The sequence below is a fragment of the Panthera tigris genome, chromosome B1 (assembly GCF_018350195.1).
Source record: "Panthera tigris isolate Pti1 chromosome B1, P.tigris_Pti1_mat1.1, whole genome shotgun sequence".
In the NCBI taxonomy this organism is placed as follows: Eukaryota; Metazoa; Chordata; class Mammalia; order Carnivora; family Felidae; genus Panthera; species Panthera tigris.
Window position 1 is genome coordinate 49,330,458 of NC_056663.1, and position 17,843 is coordinate 49,348,300.

General features: G+C 41.7%; 1 protein-coding gene across 6 annotated transcripts in view; it reads right to left on the reverse strand.

The window, feature by feature from the left end:
• NUGGC (nuclear GTPase, germinal center associated) overlaps positions 1-17,843 on the reverse strand; it is a 56,075-nt gene that overhangs the window by 14,380 nt on the left and 23,852 nt on the right. For all 6 annotated transcript variants that reach the window (XM_042983527.1, XM_042983530.1, XM_042983529.1 and 3 more), the window contains 5 exons: positions 14,976-15,151; positions 13,379-13,397; positions 13,000-13,089; positions 4,603-4,708; positions 3,281-3,414 (listed from right to left, as the gene is read on the reverse strand). In XM_042983527.1, coding sequence (XP_042839461.1) covers positions 3,281-3,414; positions 4,603-4,708; positions 13,000-13,089; positions 13,379-13,397; positions 14,976-15,151 — 525 coding nt within the window. The remainder of the gene's footprint in view (positions 1-3,280; positions 3,415-4,602; positions 4,709-12,999; positions 13,090-13,378; positions 13,398-14,975; positions 15,152-17,843) is intronic.

The window sequence follows — 17,843 nt, forward strand, 5'->3', positions numbered from 1 at the left end:
TGCCTTTGCACAAGCTTCCCATCCTTCCAAAGCTCGAAAGCACCCATGTGGTGGAACTGGCGCTCTCTTTCCCATGCTTCCATTGCTTTTTGTACATCCCTGTGTTCCAGCCTTCCTCCTGCTGTGCTATGTCAGTCCCATCCCATATCTTCTTCCCTAGACTTGGAACTCACTGAAGAATCCACGGACAGTGTTATTCATGTTTGTTTATTCTGAGGCATGGCACAGGATTTGTGGCTGACAAACAATTTGGAGTGAATGAACGCCCCAGAGAGACTGTTAGACAACGTGGGCTTTTAAATTCTATTCCAAATGTGATGACAGAAATAGCTCTCAAATTGATGTGTGACCTTATACAAATGACTGAGCTTTTCTGGATCTTGATTGTATTGAAGTGAATGAGGTTGAATGTTCTGGACAACAGGTGTTCCTCAAACTCCCACACTCTGTAAGTCTTAGAGCAGACGAGTTTCACAGTTTATGGAGACTATTCAGCTTTCAGCGAACCCTGGGGATTCCCATAGTTTTTCACCAGTAAGAATTCTATAAGCCATACTTTTCTTTCAGAAGGCCTTCTGGATTCTTTTGAGTTTTTGGTGTCACTGGTGATCAAAAGGAAATAAGAAAGGAGTCACCAATGGAAACTCTATGGGCAAGATTCTCACAAAGGCTCACCCTCAACAAATCCTTGTTGAATAAACAAAAGAATGATAAGAAAGAGCAGGTCTGGGAATAAAGGAACAATTAGAAGAGGAAAAGCTGGTATTTACTATGAATAAACACAGGGCTCATTCAACACTGAGATGTCATAATGAACTTCCTACTGATTCATAAAAATAATGACTAGATCCCTGTTCATTTAAAATCACTAACTATGCAAACTCTCTATTTTTTGGTTTGAATCATAATCTTAAAACTGATATACCACCACATTCTTAGGTTTGATTTTTTTTTTCAGAATGCAAAGGAACTGACAAAACTCTTGCCTTCCAACTTTCCATCAATGAACAAAGACTTGAGACCAATATCTGAGGCCAAAGAATTTTGAGGGAAAATGCTGGCAAAAGGCTATCTGAAGGGCTACCCGAGAAGCGCCAACCAGCTCCCTGCCCTGTGTTTGCTGTCGCCTACAGTCTGGCTGCAAGGATGGTATTTCATCCCCACACGGGCTGCCCCTCTGCCTCAGCAGAGGAGAGCATGGGGGGGGGGGGCACTTCTGAGTTTGATTGCAAAATGCCTCGTCCTTGTGTTTGTAAAACAAACCAACTGCACACGGCACCACATCTGATTTGTTTTCCATCAGCACTTCCAAAAGCAATCTTTTGCTGGGCAGAGAGGCGATTTTCACCCTGAAGAACTTTTTCGGGAAGTTAGAAGGTCAAATGCTTCCCTGATATTTCAGGGGACAAAGTCAAATTAGAGAATCTCAGATTCCAGGAGGTTGTTTTATGCTTTGTTTTATTTTTTTTAGTTTTTGGGTTTTTTTTTTTTTTTGTCACAGAACTAAGCCAAAATGAGGCATAAGAAACATGATGAAAAAGACAGGGAACCTCTCTCTATATATCACTTTTATATAGAATTTTTTTAACGTAGATATTTGACCAAAACTGCAGATGCCGTCTACAGTTGGCATTGCTTACTCTTCACATTGAGGTCAGGTCCCCATTATCTGCTCCTCCTGGCCACTCCATGGGGCCAAACTGGGTATACCTACCCACATTCTCAGGACCAGCCCCTTGAACTCTCATAGAGCCCTACTGGTTCACTTTCTCTGGCCCTACCTCCTTCTGCATGACAAGAAATTGGACAGTTTGGTTGTGCAAATCTGATGGCTGAAAGCAAGTGTGGAAATAAACACCAACCAAATGAGAACCTGCAAAGGCTATTTATTCAGAACTTGCTGTAGCAAGAGAGTCAGTCACCATCACTTGGGTTTGGCAGAGACTCAAAGGCAAGCAGAGGAGTGGGAAGTCTTCAGGTATGCTCCCATCTGAGGTCGCTGGCACAGGGAAGCTGTGGGTGGGCTAACTAGAAGCAAGGATCCTATATGATTCGGTAGGGTACATATTTGGCTTCTCTGGCTGGAAGCAGGGATGTAGATTAGGAAAGTGTCGATTATTAACCCATCAGCCCATTTGGGGCTAATTGTTATAGACATTATTGCTTAGCTTCTTGGAGTCAGATAGCAGTCTGACTCCCTATGAGTCTAACTTATAGCAGGCTGCCTTCCTAAGCTCATTATTGTAGATAAGGGGCTGGTTTCCTAGGCAGGTTGCTACAGGCTGTGAGTCAGAGTTCTGATTTTTTTGTTTTTTTTTTAAGTTTATTTATTTATCTTGATAGAGTGAGAGCAGGGGAGGGGTAGAGAGAGAGAGAGAGAAAGAATCCCAAGCAGGTTCTGCACTGCGAGTGTAGAGCCCAATACAGGGTCAGAACCCATGAACTGTGAGCTCATGACCGGAGCCAAAACCGAGAGTCAGACACTTAAAAAACTAAGCCACCAGGTGCCCCCAGAGTTCTGGTTTAACATATGACTTCCTACTTGTATATTCAGTCCCTCACAAAGAAGCAGTGCACTTGGTGACTGATTGCAGCAACAGATCTTTCTCCCAAACTCTCCCCAACCTCTAACCTAGCAGCCTATCCATCTTATTTTAGGGTAAAAAAAAAAAAAAAAAAAAAAAAAGAGCCACCCACCAAAGAGATAAATTTGTCCATTACTATGAGAAAAGTAATTTTGAACTGCCCATTCAGAAGGTCTGCATTCTAGATCATGAAGATAAATACATAAACTCTTCGCTGAATGTCCCTCCTAGATCCCTTCCTCACATTATTTTGCTAGGCTGCTCTGAGTTTGAGATTCTGATGGCACCAAGGCATAAGGGAAATCCATAGACAGATGAAAAAGTTTTTGGACTGGAGCCATTCCTTGGTAGGATAACCAAGAATTGCCAATATTCTACTAGATTGAAACAAATCACTTCTGTTATCACTTAAACACATTCCATCTTCTTCAAGTCTCAGGAGAGGTAAAAGCAGCTGCTGATTGATTTTACATTTTCCTCTCAACCCATGTAAAATATTATTTGTTTCTTTTTTTACTCAAATGTCACAATTTTAACCCCCTAATTATCTTTTTGTCCCCTTTGAATTTCTGGGCTTAGTATCTTCCTTTGATATGAAAAGAAAAATTATCGTAAGTTATTTTTCTAGCTTTGCAAAAGGGAATGTTCTGCTCAGGTTGGGAGGCAGAATATACATGCACAGGTATCTCTCATACCGGCAGGTTTTCCATGCAGTTGAAACTGTCCGTGAGAACCAACAGACCAAAGGCTTCAGTAACATACTTGGTCACCATCCTCCTCTTCTTGTCCAAGAGCCTTTTCCTGATATAGCCTCTTAACTTGGGGATTTCTGGAATTCACAGGCAGCACAAACCATTTTAAAAGGCCAGAGTTCACAGCAAATAGAATCCACAAAAATTAACAGATCAGAATGGCAGTCTGAATTAACCACAGTTGAGGTCCTACATGGGCTGACTGCCCACTCACTACACCAGCTTTTCTGAGGGTATTTTCTCCATGTCTAGGATCAACAATAAGGAAGTTAGCCTCCTAACTCCTAATTTTATTTAGCAGTACAAGTCAAAGTAATTAGAAAAGTGCAGGCTGCTTAAAAACATTGGCACTTCCCTTTGGCCTGCTACTTACCAGAATAGTTGAATCAAAGGTGCCCACAATCCGAGATACTCAGCTCTTCAGTCACCCTAGACTTCTCCATCTATATCAAATAACCCTTAACATGAAAATCGCTCATGCCTGCTGTAGAAAGGATGAGAACCTCTGCTGAGTGGGATTCTGGTTTAGAAACTCATGTTAGTCCTAATGCTGTGTTCATCAGAAGGTAACAGACTCTTCCTACCTTTTCCCCCATTATTCCCATAAGTGGAAATTCTTTTTTTTTTTTTTTTGAGAGAGAGACAGGGTGAAAATGAGTGAGGGGCAGAGAGACAGAGGGAATCCCACCAGGGACAGAGAGAGAGAGAGAAGCAGGTCTCACCCAAAGCAGAATGCCTGCTAACTCGAAGCAGGTCTCGTCAAGCTCGGGTCCTGCCTGCTTGCCCACTTTTCACTGAGTGCTCCAGTCACACAGACTTTTAGGTTCTTTGGATTTGTACTCACAGCACCATTTAACCAAGCTTTATTTTTACCTTAATGTTTTACACATGGCTTAGCATTTGCTCATGTAGATTTTAAATTCTGACAAGAAAGGGGTCATGTCTTCTGCTTCTTCCTCCTCAGAGACAGAGCATACAACAGAAGCTCAGTAAATACTAATACCTGTAGCTGGGTGAGTGAGGAATCTCAAGCCAAACACTGAGAAAGGACAACCCAATCACTGACCTCTACCAACTCTTGGTAGACTTTGGATGAAAGAGGAATTGTCTCAGGCACCACAATGCAGAGAGAAAAACAAATACATTTGCTAATAGGTACAGAAACTGTGGCAAGCTGGAAATGTGGCGCAGAAAGTTCTAGAGAGGGAAATTCAGAGCTCATTCTTGAGAATTTTAGAGACTGAGATAAAAAATGTATCAATTACCAGTTTCCTCCTCGGTGAGAAGAGCCTGTTGCCAGTACTCCTGGGCGCTGACTGTGTACACGAGATCGGAGGCTTCCAGAACCTTGGAGTCGGCGGGCAGTTTTCTCTGAAGTGAGAGCGGCACACGGAGAACAGAATACTCAAACATGGTAAAGGAAATAATGCACAGGCCTTACAAGAGCCTTCCGCAAATTTCAGTTCACTAACTTTCGGTGCTGCAACAGCCCCTTAAAGAACACACAACACCTTGTACGTCAGGTCTTCCTATCTGTCCAGGCCTCATAAGGTTGGAAGTTGTAAGAAAACTGCTACATGGAAACTATTCTCTCAGGAGGTAAAAATAGAAGTTTTAGGGGTGCCTGAGCAGCTCAGTAGGTTAAGTGTCCGACTCTTGATTTCGGCTCAGGTCATGATCTCACGGTTCGGGAGTTCGAGCCCCATGTCACACTCTGCACCAATAGTATGGAGCCTGTTTGGGATTCTCTCTCTCCCTCTCTCCTTCTCTCTGTCTCTGTCTCTCTCTCTGTCTCTCTCTCTCTCTCTCTCTCTCTCAACCCACACCCAACATAAATAAGATTTTTAAAATAAATAAAAATACCAATTCTAGAAGGAAATGTATAGAGAAAATGGTTTAAAGTGTACCAAAGTGTTCACAGAGGGGAAAAGTACTGCAGGCTTTATGGTAAGAAAAAAAGCACAACTCCAGCAAAGGCAGTGATGTGCTGCACCAGCACATGAGAGCCATGGCACATGGCTCTCCCCAATTCCACCTTTAGTGACATCACCCTGGTGGCTTGAAATTGGCAATGGTGGGAATCAGCAAGTGCTAGAAATCAGGACTTTTGGGGTTTGCTTCTTTTATTTATTTGTTTGTTTAAAAATTTTTAATGTTTACTTATTTTTGAGACAGAGTGCAAATGAGGAAGGGCAGAGAGAGAGAGGGAGACACAGAATCCACAGCAGGCTCCAGGCTCCGAGCTGTCAGCACAGAGCCCGACGCGGGGCTCGAACTCACGAGCTGCAAGAGAGATCGTGACCCAAGTCAAAGTCGGATGCTCAACAGACTGAGCCACCCAGGCACCCCTTCTTCTTTTATTTTTAAACAGAGATCTGGTTGTTATATATTTACCTAAACACCACAACACTGGGCAAATGTTGTGTAAAAAAGTACAATTTCTTAGCTGGGTGGTTAGTGAGTAATCAGATACATTTAAAAGCAGAGTAGTGTTTAAGTAAATGATGGTTTTAAATGGCAAGGAATTAAGAATGTGAGTAAATGGGTTTTTTTTATTAGAAAAATCATCACCACAGAGAAGTAATACTAGAAGTATACATAAATATTGTTCCATAATCTTCATTTTTCTCACTTAAAAGAAAAGAGAAAAATCACAAAGTGTGCATGTGTGTGCATAGGTTTGGGGGCAGTAGAACACCATAGAGAGTCATCAGTCTCTTCCTGATGCAAAGACACAGAAGAGCTGAGTGAGTCCAGAGACCACATGTCTGGCAAGTGGTAAGCCCGTGTAGTCAAGGCTGGAATAGATATACCTGGGTAGGCTTCCAGAAGCCTCACACACTGCAGACAGGGCTGAAATTATACAGAAGATTTGCCACAATTAACTTTTTTCCTTTCTGATAGCGTTTTGACTTTGGGAAAACAGTTTAGGAATGTTGAAACTATCTTCCACTGGAAGATAAAATTGATACGGAATTAAATTTAAGTAGGGTTTAAAACAGGTGAAAGCAAGAAGTATGCCTAGCTGTGTCTAAGTATTTACATTACTTAAAACCTTGCTCTAAATTTTGTATATCTCTTCTAAAAATCATTGAAGATTAGTTAACCCTTGTGCTTGTTATTATAGTGCAGAGAAATATTTTTATGGTGCCAGTGAAGTGACTACAGTATGCAGGTTCCATTTTATTACAAAAGAGATGTCATTACAGCTGGAAGGTAGGTGGATACGACCTTGCTGGATACAGCAAGAGGTAAGTGGACACTCACCAAATTGTCCTATGGAAAGATTAGTCACTGTTGTAATTCACACACATTGTTTATTACCACAGTTTGTAAGAATATTTTGTATATGAGAGAGAAGAAACCTGTAGCTCAAAATAGAAGGGATACTAGGGGCACCTGGGTGGTTCAATCAGTTAAGCAACTCTGGCTCAGGTCATGATCTCATGATTCCTGAGTTCTAACCCCGCATCGGGCTCTCTGCTGTCAGCACAGAGCCCGCTTCAGATCTTCTGTCCCCCTCTCTCTCTTACCTTCCCCCACTCATTCCCTCTCTCTCTCTCTCTCTCTCTCTCTCTCTCTCACTCAAATAAATGAAAAAATTTTTAAAAAGTTTTTTAAAAATAGAAGGGATACTAGATAGAAGCGGCATCAAAAAGAGATAGCAAAGCTGGAGATCAGTAATACGAATCATGACTCAATTTTCAAAACATCTTTCTTTTCTAGCTCCGTCATTAAAATAATTTTGCAGTGATATCACCCTGTCCACTTCTTCTACTTGTATTAAATCATTTAATATGAACCCCTACCACCCCAAGTCTTATTTTTAATATTATTCTTTACTAAATGAAACCCAAGTGTCTTTGAGAGTAGTAGGTCCATGTCTTAGGGCAGGGAAAAATAAAAGGGGCCTGAGTATTTTGTTGTTGCCAAAGAGCAAAAATGTTTTTAAAAGTGTCTGGGTAAGGCTAAAAAGATCCAGCTTAAATTATGGGCTCCTGTTGGCCGAGATATGAACTTGAACATCAAAAAGAACACAATAATTCTATGAAAAGCCATGAGCCCATTATAACCTTCAAACTAAGAAAAATAAGTAATATTAATAAGAAATATATATGTGTTGGTCTCTGCCACTGGTTCCTGACCCAGGACTCCTAAATTCCTTGTAATTAGGAGTGATAGGAGAATCCTTTGTTCTAATGTTTAGTCTTTGACCCCAGTTTTCAGCATAGAGTTCCAAAAATCATCGTCATTTCCTAAGTGATAAGAGCACTAGAAGCATCTCTTATTCTTCTTTTATGTTTATTTGTTTATTTTGAGAGAAAGAGAGAACAAGCAGGGGAGGGGCAGAGAGAGAGAGGGAGAGAGAGAATCCCAAGCAGGCTCTGCACTGTCAGCATAGGCCTGACATGGGGCTCAAACCCACGAACCATGAGATCATGAACTGAGCTGAAACCAAGAGTCGGACGCTTAACCAACTGAGTCACCCAGTGCTCTGAAGCATCTCTAGATCTTATATTTGGTCTTTGACTCTAGTACCTGACACAGAGTTCCTAAATCCCTTGGAATTTTCCAAGTGATGGGAGGATTTTTTTTTTTTTTTTCCAATGAGGCAACTCTGGGTGAGCTCCTGAGTGGGGGCTGGTCACAGAAAGATCAAGCTATTAGAAGTTTGGAATTTTCAGCCCCACCCTCCATTTTTCAGAGAGGGTAGAGGGGATAGAAATAGAGTAATTGATGATGCCCTATGTGAGAAAGCCTCCATAAAACCCCAACAATATGGGGTTCAGAGAGCTTCTAGGTTGGTGAATGCATCCACATACCAGGAGGGTGATATGCTCCAACTCTTCAGGGACAGAGGTTCTTGCATTTGGGAACCTCTCAGAACTTTCCCTATATATCTCTTCATCTGTATCTTTTATCATATCCTTTATTATACAAAAAACTGGTAAATGTAAGTAATTCTCTCATTGCACTCTGTGAGCTGTTCTAGCAAATAATCAAATCCAAGGGGGAGAAGGTCATGGGGACCTTCAATTTGCAGCCAAGTCAGACAGAAGTTGTGAGTAAACTGAGGACCTACTGTTTGCATCTGGCATTTGAAGTAGGGGGCAGTCTTGTGGGACTAAGCCCTTAACCTGTTGGATCTGATGCTATGTCCTGGAAGATATTGTCAGATTGAGTTAAATTGCAAGATACCCTGCTAGTGTCACAGAGAATTGCTCGATGTGGGAGAAAATCCCAACATGGGTGTCAGAAGAATTGTTGTGTTTTTTTTTTTCAATGTTTATTTTTGAGAGAAAAAGACAGAGCATGAGTGGAAAAGGGGCAGAGAGAAAGGGAGACACAGAATCCGAAGCAGGTTCCAGGCTCTGAGCTGTCAGCACAGAGCCTGTTGCAGGGCTCGAACTCGAGGACAGCGAGATCATTACTTGGGCCGAAGTTGGACGCCTAACTGACTGAGCCACCCAGGCACCTTACGGGTATCAGAAGTATTGTTAAGTGTGTTAGCATGGATTGAAAAAATCAATATCATTAAAATGTCCACACTGCCCAAGGCAATCTACAGATTCAATGTAATCCCTATCAAAATACCAACAACATTTTTCACAGAACTAGAACAAAAAGTACTAAAATTTGAATGGAAGCACAAAAGGCCCCAAATAGCAAAAGCAGCTGGAGAAAGAAGAACAAAGCTGAAGGTATCATGCATCCAGACTTCCAACTATACTACAAAACTACAGTCATCAAAACAGTATGATACTGGCACAAAAACAGACACACAGATCAATGGAAGAGAATAGAGAGCCAGAAATAAACCTATGCTTGTATGGTCAATTAATCTGCAACAAAAGAGCCAAGAATATACAATGGGGAAAACACAGTCTCTTCAATAAATGGTATTGGGAAAGCTGGACAGCTACATGCAAAAGAATGAAACTAAACTACTTCCTTATACCGTCTACAAAAATAAGCTCAAAATGGATTAAAGACCTAAATATAAGATCTAAAGCCATAAAACTCCTAAAAGAACACATAGGCAGTAAACTTTTGGACATTGGTCTTAGCAATATTTTTTTGGATCTATCTCTTCTGGCAAGGACAACAAAAGCAAAAATAAATGATTGGGACTACATTAAACTGAAAAGCTTTTGCACAGAGAAGGAAACTGTCAATAAAACAAAAAGGCAACCTACTGAATGGAAGAAGATATTTGCAAATCATATGTCTGATAAGGGGTTAATATCCAGAATATATAGAGAGCTCATGAAAGGGCACACCAAATGAAACAAAGAATCCAATTAAAAATGGGTAGAGGAAATGTCCATCAATTAATGAATGGATAAGGAAGATATGGTATTTATATATGATAGAACATTACTCAGCCATCAAAAAATGAAATCTTGCTGTTTGCAATGACATGGATAGAGCTAGAATGTATTATGCTAAGCGAAATAAGTCAATCAGAAAAAGACAAATGCCATATGATTTCACTCATATGTGGAATTTAAGAAACAAAACATAAACATATGGGAAGGGGGGAGAGAAGAGAGGGAAACAAACCACAAGAGACTTAGTGATAGAGAACAAACTGAGGGTTGCTGGGGGTGGGGGGATGGGCTAAATGGGTGATGGGCATTAAGGAGGGCACTTGTTGGCATGAGCCCTGGGTGTTGTATGTAAGTGATGAATCACTGAATTCTACTCCTGAAACCAATACTGCACTGTATGTTAACTAACTAAAATTTAAAATTAATTAATTAATTAATTAATTTTAAAAATGGGTAGAGGAACTGGATAGACATTCTTCCAAAGAAAACATATAGGTGGTCAACAGACACATGAAAAACGCTCAACATCACTACTCACCATGGAAATGCTAATTACAACCACAAGATATCACCTTTTACTAGTCTGAATGGTGAGTATCAAAAATATAAGAAGTAACAAGTGTTAGGGAGGATGTGGAGAAAAGGAAACCCTCATGCACTGTTGGTGGGAATGTAAATTGGTACATCCACTCTGGAAAACAGTATGGAGGTATCTGAAAAAATTAAAAATAGAAATGAAATACCATGTGATCCAGAAATTCCACTTCTGGGTATTTGTATGAAGAAAATGAAAGCACTAATTTGAAAAGATACACGCACCCCTATTTCACTGCGACTTTATTTATAGTAGGCAAGATATGGAAACAACCTAAATGTCTCTTGATGGATGAATGGATAAAAACGATAGGTTATACATATGTACAGTGGAATATTACTCAGCCATAAAAAAGAATGAAATGTTGCCATTTGCAACAACGTGGATGCACCTACTGGATATTACACTAAATGAAATAAGTCAGACAGAGGAAGATGACTATCATATGATTTCACTTATTTGTGGAATGTAAAAAACAAAACAAATGAACAAACAAAACAAAATAGAAACAGACTCACAAATACAGAGAACAAACTGGTGGTTGCCAAAGTGGGGGTAGATGGAAGGATGGGAAAAATAGGTGAAGGGGATTAAGAGGTACAAAATTGCAGTTACAAACTAAACAAGTCATGGGGCTTTAAAGTACAGCATAGGGCACACAGTCAATAGTACTATATATTGTAATAACAGCTAACAGATGGTAACTAGACTTATTTTGTGGTGATCATTTTGTACTATATAGAATTGTCAAATCACTACACTGTATACCTGAAACTAATATAATATTGTGCATCAACGACTTCAACTTAAAAGAAGAAGTATTATGAGTGTGTTGCCAGCATGAGAGCAAAAGGGAGACACATGGGAGTAGTATGGCTTTCTTTACAGGTACTCTGAAGCAAAGGTAATATACTGTAGGTAAAAGGACATACATGAGAATGCAAACACCCAGCTCTCTTCCACCTGCCACATACAATTAGTCATCCAGACATATAGATGTGAGCTCCCTAACATCTCTTGAATGCATCTCCTCTCCCCTAGTCCTACAGTGACTGCCTAGTTCAGGCTCTTAGTGCTTCCAGCTTTGATTACAGGAACAACCTCCAACTGGTCTCCCCAGATCCAACCTTCACTCGCCCCTCCCCCATCCATTATACTTAATAACAATCTTTCTAAAATACATAGCATTTCCAAATTGAGGTCCATAAATGTAGCCTCCGGGGGTCCGTCATTTTTCCTATACTATTGTTTCCTAATTTTTATTTTTATAATAAAAAATAAGCATGGACATCTATACAAATGACTATCTTACAATCAACTTGTGTCTCATATTTTCTATGACTAACATTAAATTTGCTCCATGAGAAGGCATACAGTACAAGTTAAGCTTTCGTATTAAGTCAGACTGAAGTAAAGTGGTTAGAGAATTAAGGCCATCAGATGGCCTGGCCGTCAGAGGTGAGGGTGTGCAGACCTCAAAAGGACTTGACCGTAATAGTCAGAACTGCAGTCACCCCACAAGTTGGCTCACTGTTGTCCAGACCCCATCTCATATGCACCAACATTTATTAGCATTTGTTAGCAATAAATTTATCATTAGCATTATTAGCAATAAATATAGTTGTGGATTGTGTATTGAAGTATTTTGTGTTTTTGTTTCCAGAAACAATATGACCAGGCACTCATTAAATGCATATTTCTGTAATGCCAACAAGAACAATTAAAGAGAATAGGAACAGCTTTCCTCAGTTATTGCCTCATTAAAACCAGTATTCAAGAATTGCTTGGTCAAAGATTTTGGCTTGAGTATGAAATCTGACTATTCTGAATTAGAAACAAAAGCTTTGAAAGTTTCAGCTCCACACTGTACATCAGATGATTTTCTGCATCAACGTAATTGAATTCAAAATATGGAATGCAATTAAATATGGAACTGGACAGCAGGCCATATGTTTTCACTATTACCCAGCACTGAAGATTTAGTTTCAGCAAAACCAAAAACATCTATCACATTATACTAACCCTGATGTACCACTTCTATGTTTCATTAATATTTTATCTTAAAATTGGTTTCAGTTTTATAGTAGTAAGAGACTATTACAGTAAGGAGTTTTATGTTTATAACGATTTCTGTGATAGAATAACAAAAATAATTTAACAAAACACCAAGATTCCCGCAGAACAATTTCTCAAGTTTGACAAACACAGCTCAGACTTTATCTCCCAAACCTCTTGCAGAAGGCCCTTTCTCTCGCTTGTTCATCTTACTAACGACTACTGGCTCTTTAAAATTCTGCTCAAGAGTGTGAGTTTTCCCTGCACCTCTCTGCAGCACCACCCCACCACCCCACCTGCCCTGGACTGCCAGTGTGATCCGTGCATCTTTCTGTGTTTCCCTCAGCATTCAATGCATTCCTACAGCGGATCACCCTCAAACAGTGTGGTGATCTCTGATTTTACCTGCTCATATTTCTCAGTAGACCATATGCTCATTCAATCCTTCCAACAACCACAGGAGGTAGATACTATCATTTCCCAATTTTACAGATGAGAAAGTGGAGGCTCAGAGAGGAATGGTAATTTGCCTAAGGTCACAAAGTTATTCATCAGTAGAACTAAGTTAAGTCCAAACTGTCTACTCCAAAGCTTTTGGCATAGCTACAATGCAAGACCAAATAGACAAATGTGAGTGGTTGAAAACAGAAAAAAATACATAGGCAAATCTGTTAACTCACCTTTAGTTTTTCCTTGAGAATTCTATTCCTTTGTAGTTTTATCACTTCATTTCTTTCTAAAACGGCCTCTCGCTGACTTTGAATAGCTTGCTAGATTGGGAAGAGAAAGGAAAGCATGGCAAAGAGTCCAGGGTTATCAAGAGCGATACAGCGATAAGACGCACATCTCTTTTGGCAATGTATCTTCGTTTGGCCCAGACAAGTGTGCATGTGTTCAAATTTTATAATATTAATCATGAAAAGTATTATTTAAAAATAACTAGTTCACGCATATGTCCAAACTCACTAAGATGTTTACATTAAACGTGTGCAATTTTTTGTATATCAATTATATCCCAACAGAGCTCAAAAAATAAAAATAAAAGTAGTCCATACTTACATTTCCCACTTTTCTTTCCCTGAAATGAAAATTATAACAATTACTTAACTTATTGTGTGTCATGGCAGTCTTTCAACTTTCCCTGAGAGCAGTATATACCTTAATACCTTTACATACACTTTCTTTGGTCCACATGTACCCTCTTCTGATCCACCTCCAGGGTCCATTTGAAAAAAGTGTCTTTATTTCTCAATGTTTTGCTGGTGGTAGAATTTTCCGTGACCTCGCCCACTGGCCCAGTCTCTCCCATAGTACTTTGTCCCTCTCTTATTTTTTTTTTAAATGTTTATTTATTTATTTTGAGAGAGAGAGAGAGAAAGAGGAGCAGAGAGAGAGAATCCCAAGCAGGCTCAGCACTGTCAGCACCGAGCTCGATCTCACAAACCACAAAATCACGATCTGAGCTGAAATCAAGAGTTGGACACTTAACTGAATGAGCCACCCAGGTGCCCCAGTGTGTCCTTCTCTTATAATCTTTAACCCTCTTTTAAGTCAGTGATCTCAGTGACTAGGCAATATGCCTCTCTGAATCTGCAGCCCCTACCACCATGCTCAATAAAGGTTTCATAAGTTTGACTGAATTATGTTTAGTTGCAGAACTGGCGTGGGAAGGGAGAACTGGAGATACTATTATGGGGTGGGGGGCGGTGGGGTGAAGGGAATCTTCAGGGGGGAAAACAAACAAAGCTGAAGTTCCAACCTAGGCCATGAAAGTGAGAAGTTGGAGGAAAAGCCTTGGCCTATTTCTTCATCCAGGAAGTTGTCTCTGCTTAGTGAATTCCTGGAGAATTCAAGTTTCAGTGGGTGTGGGGGAGATGACAGGTGACAGGTAGAGATCCTCTTTTTAGAGCAGAGAAGCATTAACAATGTTACATCTGGTGACCATATGCCCCGCGCACCCAGGACAGACCAGTTTATACCAGCTGCTTCTCTGTAAGAGTTAATAACACCCCCTTTCCACCTTCAAAGTGTGCCATATAGAAAATAAATTATAGCTCTCCTGGGTATGGGGGTACAGAGGTCTACATGAAAATCAGGACATTTTAACATCTATTAAACTCTAAAATGCTTACCTTCCATTAAAATTTTGTCTGAGTATGACTCTGTAAGAATCCTGCTACTTTTGGCCAAAGTTCTGAAACTTGGAGAACTTGCTCCAAATGGGAGCAAATCTTAAAATCTGAAACAGAATCTGACACTTCAAAGCTGTACCGTGCCAGACAGTACTATACAAAGTGCCAACTAGCTGTGGGGGCATCTACACTTCCGTATCTGTGGGGGGCAGGGAGGACCATCACACTGCACACCTCCAGGAGGTGCTCTTTGCATCTCATATACATGAGTGGCTCCCCTGGAGCTATATAGGCCACAGCCTATTGAGTATTAAGCAGCTTCACTGGAGGAGGGTCCCCAACGGTTTAGATTCCCAAGACAATCTGCTCAAGGGTCCTGATATCCCAGGAAGCCACCCAGACTCCTCTTTCATCCGCAGCAGTCACTTCTCTAAGTCTGAAACGCCCAGGGGTCAAGGCTCTGTTGTTACAGTAGTCGGGGCCCATGGAGGAAAGCCCACAGGCCTACAAACCCAGCACGGTACCTTAGATACTCCAGCAGGTGGAGTTTGTCAGTCTTGGTGACCACCAGGGCAACGTCCCTGCAGAAGCCCCTTTGGCAGGCTTTGATGCTCTCATTCAAAAGGTCTTCATGGGCTCTCCCTCCAGAAACTCTTTCGATGTCACTGATCAGCCAGATCACTGAGCACTTATCAATGGTCTGTGAAACATAACCACAACAGGTTTAAGAACATAAATGGTGTCTCAGTTGTAGAGGACGTGGTCTCTTCATGTATCATTTGTGGCCTCCATGTTCTGCCCCATCTCTTTGCCAGTCCCACCTCTCACCTCTCCCCACGGCACTCTCCATGTACCAGCCAGACTGAGCTTCTCGAAGTTTCTCAGGTGTGACCTGCTCTTTTATCTCTCAGGACCTTTGCACTTGCCACACAGCCTCTGCTTGACTTCCATCTGCTCTTTGAGACTGCTAACAGCCACCTGAGGGTGGGTTGGCCCCCCCTCCTCTGTATCCTACAGCAAGCACCTGGACTTACCTGCCATTGTACCTCACAGAGCTATTGTACAGGATCAGTTCTTTGCACACTCCCCGCCGCCCTGCAACCGCAAGGGACCTGATGAGAAGTGGCTACACTTTACAGCTTGGAATCTACATCACCTCCAGTACAGCACTTGGCCCTAATAGAGGCTTCATAGATGTCTGTGGCATTAGTGATTGACAGAATTCAAGAAATCAGACCTCCAGTCCCAGATCCATCACTGGCTTGCTTTACCTCAGCTGTCTTCTAGGGAAAATTATTGTTTTTCCAGAACTGGTTCTGGTCATGCATTGCCCCCAAAGTTATCACCACAGGGCATCATTTTGATATTTGACTGCCCCTGCCTATTCAGCACACTGCCACCATGTGGAGACAAGGAGCCAGAAACCTTATGATTCAAGTTGCAAAGGCCAATGAGCACATTACAATTTATGATTAATATCATTGCTCTATTAGCTATGCAACTTTTATGGGACAGGTTTTATGTGTTGCCTTGTGACATTTCTCTTGGCATATTATTTCACTGGTCTTACTTCTCCATATAAATGAAAAGTTGTTCCAGCTCAGGGACTGAGTTTATTTGAGGTTCCTCAGGACAGCACTTTGCACATAAAGGTGTAACAAGTTTGTGATTTGCTAATTAAATCATCATTTTGCTTTATGCCAATGGTTCGTAACTCAGGGCAACTCTGTACCTGAGAATGGCAGTCTCTGGAGACATTTTTAATTGTTATGACTTGGCGTTGGTGTTAGTGGGTGGAGGCCAGGGATGCTATAAACATCCTTCCATGCCCAGGTCAGCACCCCACAACAAAGAATTATCTGGCCCAAAATGTCAGCTGAGCCTGAGAAATCTTGACCTAGAGTAGTGGGTTTTGAGTTTGTTTTTAGCAGTGGAGGCTTTTTTCAAATGAAAGCTGAGGAAGAATTCCAATTGGTTTTTAAAAATTGAACTGCTTTAGTTGAATTGGAGGTGGAAGGTTTAGAGGCCCCCCACCTGCACCACATCACCTACCCTCTGTTCATGGATCATTATTTTAAAACCATAAATCTCTAGAGTTAGACAAACGTCACTGTTTTATAGAGAAGATAATAGGCCCCAAGAAGCAAAAGACCAGTTTAAGGCCACACGACTATGGGTCCTGAACTTCCTCCCTATGTGGATGGACTCACATTTAGGCAGGAAAGTAAAATCAACAGCTCCCTCCTACTTCCCAAATTACAATCTAACTAGGGAAGCTACTAAGCTATTCACTCAGGCTGTGGAACACTGTAGAGTAGCAGACCCCAAACTCCTGAAGGGCAGGGCCTCTTGTACCTTCGTATTCCCCAGTCCTGGCAAACTGCAGGTGCTTAATAAATGTTTATTAACATAAGAAGAGGCCTGTAAGTCTCAGACCCTACAAGAGGCTCTGGCTGCCGGGATTTGGTAAAGTTGGAGTTGCAGAAGACACAAAAAAGCGAACCTAGAGCAACTGAGCTTAGGAGTGGTGGTACCACAGCCACCCCCACATCCTCCCTCCCCGCGATGAGAACAGGCCTCAGAGCTCAAGTGACACGCCTAAAGTCTCAGGACTTCAAAGTGGCAGCCAGGGACATGTAAATTCATAATACTCTTAGTTTAGGGAAGGCAAGGCTGGCAGCTGGAGAGACAGGGGAGGGGGCAGGGTGTTCTGTTCTCCCTGAAAAGAGGGGAGTCTTTAGTAACTCCTTGTGAGAGAATATCACAAAACCACAAGAATGCAGGGGAGCTGAGGCCAAGCAGAGCAGGCTGGGAACAGTCCCTTCACTTTAACCGGACCTCCTCAGAGCGGGTGTTCTGAGCCAGATCTGCTGGCTCCTCTGTTCTGAGTGGCCTTTGATTGGCTTCCCAGAGTATCATAACTGGCAGCAACCATGGCTCCATCTGGTGAGAGAGGCTAGCCGCCTCCCTAGGCTGTTGCTCCCGGGACCCAGCCTGGAACTAGCCAAGGTTGGCAATTCCACTCCAAGAGCTGAGACCCTGTAGAAACAAAGGCCCTCATGGTCGGGCCTGAGCGGACCACCAAGGAGAAGGACACTGGGACTGCCTTTATCTTAAAGAACTGTTAGGGGAGGTCCTGTGGGGAGACACAGAGCCTCAGCTGGGAAGGTAGGAACCTGCTCTCTGGTTCAAATTCTGCCATTCAGTAGTTGTGCGGTCTTGGGCAAATTACTTCCCTTCTCTGAGCCTTTATTTCCTTATCTGTAAAATCCAGGCATAGGCTGATTATCTGTAAGCTGTCATCCTGATTCTATCATCCTGATCTTGACTCAAATCCAGTCCAGAGCTCTGCAGCCCTCAGTCATTCATTTAGCACAAACCTGCACAAATCC